Below are 6,275 nucleotides of genomic sequence, written 5' to 3'. Positions count from 1 at the left end.
ATTGGGTGTTTGGCCCCTCAGCCTGTTTTAACAAGTGCCCACAACCGTGTGTTTTGTTAGCTGAGTGGGGAAGTTTTTGCTTGGCGGCTGGTTTAGTGCGTGTATGGAGTCACTTACTTGGCAGGCAACTTATACATGTAACCTTTGCCTGCGTCCGACCACATGATGATGCGATCGACGGCTAGAAAGTCCCCGGACATCCATCGTTCGCCCCTGGGGGTCAAGTAGGAGCACAAAACGCTGAAGTCGCCTAGAAGAAAAAACGGCTCGCAAAGCCCCCGAGGCTAAAATCAGGCGCGTTCAGGCTCACCAGCATCGTAAATCTGCCAATACTTGGTGCAAACAACCAGCACAGTTCGCTGATTGTAGGCGCAACATTGCAGACAGACGGCATTCAGAGTTCGGATCTGTTTGCTCTCGTTTTCGTAGATTGGCTCAGAGTGCTTGTTCTCGTGGCCCAGCAACGTCCACACTTTGACCATTCCAGTGGTGGTGAGCGCAAGAACCACGTCGTCCTTGCGCTTAGTGGGGCGCAAAACCTACAAACCCACTTGCGATGCTTAACGGAACATTGCCAAACAATCAACCAAACGCACATGCAATGCACTGATCCAGTCGGGGTTTTGTTTCGATGACAGCGTGAACAGAATTTCCAAGCTGAATGGATCCATCACCAAAATCTCTGGATAGTAGCCGTTGCAGAACAAGCGCACGTCCTCACAGTTGCACATATGGTAAGCCTGAAACAGTTCACTCGGAATTACTACCTAAACAACATTAGAATCATTATTTAACTCAGTTAATCATGGGAATATCCGAGAGCAATCTGTTTGCTCGCCAAATTAGTTACTATTTGATGCACTTACGGCGCAAACTAATTTTTACAGATTTTCTACATACAGACTTATAATCTCCGGGAAATACCTGTATGTTAGTGTGCACTTGAGGCAGCTTTACAGCCTCGCGGCACTTGCCATCGGTGATGTCCCACGTGCACATTTCGCCAGCCTCTGAGCTGGACACAATGTAATTGTTGTCCTGGACAATGGACGCTTTGGAGATGCACAGAATAGGCGCTGTATGCCCGACCAGCAGACAACGGGGCGTCATTTCCAGAGTGTCCGGATCCACTTGCCTAGAGACAAATGCTAATTAATCCTGCAGCTAGAAAGGCACAAAAGCATAGCCATACCACAAGCAGATCTGGCCGTCGTAGCATCCGGTTGCCAGAGTCTTTTGATCTTTGGACAGGAAGATGCAGGATATGCAGTGTGTGGGGGCAAATTTACCCCACAGAACCACCGGCACCACCAGACTTGTCCCCGGCATTTTGAGCCCTGGAAAACAACCCCGCGATTAGAATCCCTTTGAAAACATTTGTTGTTGTTTTGGTCAATAGAAATCAATCAAATCACATGACTGCTGCAGCATCACTACTGATTACATCCTTTGCTAATACCAACCGAGGCTGAGCAAATTAATCAAGATAAGTGGATTAAACTGGTATAATTGCCCCAAAATGACCGAAAAGTTGACGTTTTTATTGCACCTGGAAACCACTCGCTTTCTCCGGCTGTTTTCACAGCGGGTTCAAGGCGTGCTAATCACCAAAACAAACACCTGCATACCTTAATAACCACTGAATGGGGCGCGGAAATCACTTAAAATTACACCACTTTTTCCAATTTACATTTATTCACCATCTTCACCAGCAGTGACATATCAGCTGTTTCCTTGACACAGTTGTTGACAAGTTACTTGTTTGCGCGACAGCGCTGCCACGTAGCCGCTCTCCGCTGACTTCAATCGAAACGGCCGGGCCAGCTTCTCAATTGGAGTTCCACTTGAAATGCAATCCACTGGAATATTTACGAAACACTCTGCGAAAATTGTGGCAACAGCATACCTAACTATATTTGCAAATTGTTGCAATGACGCTGGTGCCAGGAATTGTTTCGGGGATAAAACCTAGTAGTGACAACACCGCGCTTCACGGATAGACGTCAGTGTCAGCGCATCTTAACCACACTTGCCAAACTGACTGCGACAAAGCCCAGACTTGAGGCAAGGGTAAGTTTCCATAAATAAATCCATCGCATATCGTGTTCGGGCCGTGTCCACAAAAGCCTGCATCATGAAGTGTCACTATGAAGTGCTGCAGCTGAGCCAGGATGCCGATGACAGTGAAATAAAGACGGCGTACCGAAGACTGGCGCTCAAATTGCACCCCGACAAGAACCTGGATAACCCGGAGCTGGCCAAGGAACAGTTCCAGACGGTGCAGCAGGCCTATGAAGTGTTGAGTGACCGACAGGAGCGAGCCTGGTATGACGCGCATCGGGATCAAATCCTCCGAGGGACCGATTCAGAGTTCCAGGACCAGAGCCTGGATGTGTTTCCCTACTTCACAAGCAGCTGCTTTAAGGGCTTCGGCGACGACGCTCAGGGCTTCTACACGATTTACCGCACTGTTTTCGAAGCAATTGCCAAAGAGGACTTGGAGTTCATGGACGACAAGGAGGAGTTCAGTGAAATTCCAGGCTTTGGTTGTGCGGACAGCGACTACGAAGCTGTTAAGCTCTTCTACGATTACTGGATGAGCTATTCAACGAAAAAAAGCTACACTTGGCTGGACCCGTACGACGTCAGGGATGGTAAGTGTTTGGCTCAGGCTCCGATTCGATGAGTCACATTTTCGTCTTCTTCCAGTCAAAGGGAACAGGAAAGTGGAGAAAATTGCTGACAAAGAGAACAAGAAGGTCAGGACGAAGGCGCGCAAGGAGCGCAATGAGGAGGTGAGGAAGCTGGCAGCTTTTGTGCGAAAAAGGGACAAGCGAGTGCTGGCATACAAGGATCAAATGGAATCCAAGGTGCTGGAAAACAGGAAGAAACATCAGGAGCTCGGCAATAGAAAGAAGCTGGAAAGGGCTGAGATGCACGCCAACGAGAAGCAAGCCGAATGGTTGAAATTCGACAATGTCCAGGACGAACTGGAGGAAATAGAAGCACAGCTGGCCGAGCAATTTGGCGAGAGTCTGCTTCTGGAGGGATCCGAAGAAGATGACGACGAATACAACAGCTTATTCTGCAGAGTTTGCATGAAACAGCTGAAAAACCCCACCGCCTTCCAGAACCATGAAATGAGCAAAAAACACCGGGAAACTAACCGGAGACTGCAAGAAATTTTGCTGGAAGAGCAGCGAGCGAGGCAACAACACGCGTTTGGATTACCAAAGCCAGAACTAAACTGCAGCGACTCAGATGGTGAACAACCGCCCACAGAAGCAGAACCGGACGAAAATCCAGTCTCCGATCCGGATGAGCAGCAATCTTTCAATAGCAACAGCAAAAAATCGAATAAACCACCAGTTGAAGAACGTGAAGAGATCCCGAAGCAAAAGAAACCGACGAAAAAGCGCAGGAAAAAAGACAAAGCTGATGAACCGAGTGGAGACCACAATGACATCGATCTAGCACACTGCTGTGCTACATGCAAGTGCAGTTTCTCTTCTAAAAACAAGCTCTTTGACCATTTGAAAGCCACCAATCACGGCGTTTATCTGCCCGCCAAAGACAAACGAACTAGAGGGAAAAACTAAAAAAGTTTGCAGCACCTGTTTTATATTTTAGTGCGATTGGTTTAATCAGTTTGTGCTTAGGGACTGGGCGAGGCCCCCGAATTGTTTATCTGATACGAGCGAGTAAATTGATTGTTTGGAAAATGCTGATTTTTTCCCCAATTACAACCCGAAAGCGCTTGGAAGTTTAAAATAATAAGAAGTTTAGTCTATAGAAAAATTGGCGAAATTGACGGTTTTCGCCTCAAAAGGTGCTACCAAATCTACCTTGTAAGAGATTAGTATTGTCCGATCAAGCCTAAGGAGCGAAGGATCATTCAAAAAACGGTTACCAGAACTCGTCAACTTTCGGACTAAAACTGGGTAGCTGTGGACTGCGCCAAATCGGCTTTCAGCGCTTTAGCTAACAAGTCAATCTTGCGCTTAGTGAGCTTTAACTTCCAGTGAACAACCACCTGGTAGGGATGAATCAACTACCCAAGCGCGCCCTCAACTACCCATCAGCCGAACGCAATAAAAGCTTCATCCTCAAAGTGCTGAAGGAGCACATTGTCGGCAGCGATGCTGTCAGCATGTTGGAGGTGTCTTCAGGGACGGGACAGCATGCTGGACATTTTGCAGCCAACCTTCCCAATGTCACCATTCAACCCACTGAAGTGGACGAGAGTCTGTTCGAAAGCATCACAGCCTACGCCGGACAGGTAAGATCCGTCTGTGCAGCCCAGTGCAATTTTCTTCTCGGTAGGTGTTTCATTTCTTCAGGTTGTTTAGCCAGGGGGAGACATGCATATACGCGCTTTCTTTCCGTTGATTTTCCCCTGTATGAGCTGCAGCTATGAGCAGAGATTAGTAGAAATCGCCGATGGGCATAGGCGAAGCGGTCCAGCCATATGCAGCCGTTTTCTCCCGAAAGAAACACACAAGTTAGAAGTAGTGTAGGGGAGGTAAGTAGTGGGGTTTCCAACGGTCGATTAGTGTTGATGTAAACTGCTCCGATGCACGCAAAAATGCATGCCAAGGCTTAAAGCAGCAACAACGCTACACATAAAAACTGATGATGGTGGAAAAATACACCGAAACGTATTTTAATTGATAAATAGAGACAATAAATGACTGAAACCCAGGAATTAATTTTGATTTGGAATTGAAACAGAGTCAGGAAAGTATGTACTAATAAGTAATTATATATGAAAGAAAGTCGTTGTGGTATATCAGCGAAAAATGATGGACTTCTCCAAATAATTTTCGTTCATAGCAACGTTATCAGCAAGCCAATAGTTTTTTCTTTTTAACTTTAAACGAATTCTGGCGAGATAACTATTTTCCAAAAGAAAATCATCCATTATTATTAACAGTTGTATAGTTACTACGAATAAATTACGATGAATAAATTACGGCGAATAAAGGTGCTTATTTGACACAACATTCACAATTTGTGCGATAAGAAAAGTTTCAGGTGACGCACATATGCGAAATCTTACGATTTTGCCCGAACTGCGCTCGTCACAAAACTCATGCAACGCACGACAGGCTTAACCGGTAATGTAAGATGCGCATAGATAAATACGAGTACGATGCGCACGATCCCCACTATTTACCTCTCCCACGCTGCTTCAACGTAGTCATAGTTCGGGGTGCCCGCCGCAGTGGCGCTTTTTTCTATTTTCTAACTAATCTCTGCTATGAGTAGCTGAACTCATCTTCTTGTAGTGTCCAGGACTCTGCTCATTATTAGACCCTTTCTGGTTGCAGTTGCATTTCTAAGCAAATGGTCCCTATTTCATTAGGTTCCTGGAGGCAATATGAAAAACCCAGTAAAACTGGACGTACTGGACGGTCCTTGGAAGCTGGACACAACCTATCAGTACCTGCTCAACGTGAACATGTTCCACGTGGCGCCATTCAGTTGTGCAGTGGCGCTTTTTACGTACGGCAGCCAGGTAACAATTGCGATTTTCACTTAATGTGAGTTAAAACTAATCCCTAACTAGGTTCTAATCCCGGGCGGCTTGATGTTCACCTATGGGCCTTACGCGGACCAGGGCCGAATCGAGCCCCAGTCCAATGTCGACTTCGATCGCGCCCTTAGAGGGCAAAACCCCGAGTTTGGCCTACGCGATATTCAGGACTTGAAAGCAGTGGCGTCCCAAGTGGGAATCTCTCTGAAACAGGCGCATAACATGCCGGCAAACAACAAGGTCCTGGTGTGGGAGAAAGTGGCCAACTGAGGCAATCCGATGGGCTTTCAGCGTGTTGATGGCAGTTTTTATTATAAAAGCCAACGAGAATCACAATATACGGACTTTCACGCGATTATCCAAGCCCCTCTATACAGGGTGATTGAAAATTTGCGTCATTCCGTTCAGGGGGAAGATAACTAACATAGTATTTGTGCTACTCAAACAGAAATTTTCTCGAGGCGGATTAATTTTTTACAAACTTTTTTTGGGTATTTCGCCTCAAAAATGTTTGTCTTTAAAAAGGACAGAATTTCCTCACGTCTTTTATTACAGATTGATAAATAGTGCTCCTATTTCGCAATAAGAACGAATTATTTATCAAGAACTATCACCTAGAGGGTATCCTGCGACATATACTGTATTATCCTACTATTGTTACACAATTTATTAACATACTCTTTTTAGGTTCATTTAGGTTCTTTCGATAACGATAGCAGAAAATAGCTATCGACACGTC

The 6,275-nt window shown here is 45.9% G+C and overlaps 3 protein-coding genes across 3 annotated transcripts; 2 read left to right on the top strand and 1 right to left on the bottom strand.

The window, feature by feature from the left end:
* Nucleotides 1-6: 6 nt before the first annotated feature.
* LOC125505306 (WD repeat-containing protein 7-like) lies at nucleotides 7-1,778 on the bottom strand. The gene is made up of 6 exons (XM_048668824.1): nucleotides 1,629-1,778; nucleotides 1,193-1,337; nucleotides 925-1,135; nucleotides 597-740; nucleotides 311-539; nucleotides 7-250 (listed from the first exon to the last, which is right to left on the bottom strand). The coding sequence occupies exons 2-6, from the start codon at nucleotides 1,327-1,329 to the stop codon at nucleotides 114-116; spliced, it is 858 nt and encodes a 285-aa protein (XP_048524781.1). The 5' UTR covers nucleotides 1,330-1,337; nucleotides 1,629-1,778; the 3' UTR covers nucleotides 7-113.
* A 105-nt stretch (nucleotides 1,779-1,883) lies between these two features.
* On the top strand, nucleotides 1,884-5,894 carry LOC125505307 (UPF0585 protein CG18661-like). The gene is made up of 4 exons (XM_048668825.1): nucleotides 1,884-2,070; nucleotides 4,023-4,279; nucleotides 5,366-5,518; nucleotides 5,570-5,894. The coding sequence occupies exons 2-4, from the start codon at nucleotides 4,043-4,045 to the stop codon at nucleotides 5,804-5,806; spliced, it is 627 nt and encodes a 208-aa protein (XP_048524782.1). The 5' UTR covers nucleotides 1,884-2,070; nucleotides 4,023-4,042; the 3' UTR covers nucleotides 5,807-5,894.
* On the top strand, nucleotides 2,064-3,722 carry LOC125505305 (dnaJ homolog subfamily C member 21-like). Its single transcript, XM_048668823.1, has 2 exons — nucleotides 2,064-2,654; nucleotides 2,710-3,722. The coding sequence occupies exons 1-2, from the start codon at nucleotides 2,135-2,137 to the stop codon at nucleotides 3,597-3,599; spliced, it is 1,410 nt and encodes a 469-aa protein (XP_048524780.1). The 5' UTR covers nucleotides 2,064-2,134; the 3' UTR covers nucleotides 3,600-3,722.
* Nucleotides 5,895-6,275: the final 381 nt, after the last annotated feature.

The sequence above is a fragment of the Dendroctonus ponderosae genome, unplaced genomic scaffold (genome assembly GCF_020466585.1).
Source record: "Dendroctonus ponderosae isolate FM_Combo_2020 unplaced genomic scaffold, Dpon_F_20191213v2 Dpon_F_20191213_796, whole genome shotgun sequence".
Lineage (NCBI taxonomy): Eukaryota > Metazoa > Arthropoda > Insecta > Coleoptera > Curculionidae > Dendroctonus > Dendroctonus ponderosae.
Note: the sequence above shows the minus strand (reverse complement) of the source record. Positions and strands in the feature narration are given on the sequence as shown.

What these genes read in the sequence shown, in the direction of transcription:
- LOC125505306 (XM_048668824.1), bottom strand. Translation starts at nt 1,329, where the DNA reads ATGCCGGGGACAAGTCTGGTGGTGCCGGTGGTTCTGTGGGGTAAATTT. An exon ending in AAGTGCACACTAACATACAG is followed by an intron (nt 741 to 924) that starts GTATTTCCCGGA and finishes GAACTGTTTCAG; the next exon opens with GCTTACCATATGTGCAACTG. An exon ending in ACTGGATCAGTGCATTGCAT is followed by an intron (nt 540 to 596) that starts GTGCGTTTGGTT and finishes GTGGGTTTGTAG; the next exon opens with GTTTTGCGCCCCACTAAGCG.
- LOC125505305 (XM_048668823.1), top strand. Translation starts at nt 2,135, where the DNA reads ATGAAGTGTCACTATGAAGTGCTGCAGCTGAGCCAGGATGCCGATGAC. An exon ending in CCCGTACGACGTCAGGGATG is followed by an intron (nt 2,655 to 2,709) that starts GTAAGTGTTTGG and finishes GTCTTCTTCCAG; the next exon opens with TCAAAGGGAACAGGAAAGTG.
- LOC125505307 (XM_048668825.1), top strand. Translation starts at nt 4,043, where the DNA reads ATGAATCAACTACCCAAGCGCGCCCTCAACTACCCATCAGCCGAACGC. An exon ending in TCACAGCCTACGCCGGACAG is followed by an intron (nt 4,280 to 5,365) that starts GTAAGATCCGTC and finishes CTATTTCATTAG; the next exon opens with GTTCCTGGAGGCAATATGAA. An exon ending in TTTTTACGTACGGCAGCCAG is followed by an intron (nt 5,519 to 5,569) that starts GTAACAATTGCG and finishes ATCCCTAACTAG; the next exon opens with GTTCTAATCCCGGGCGGCTT.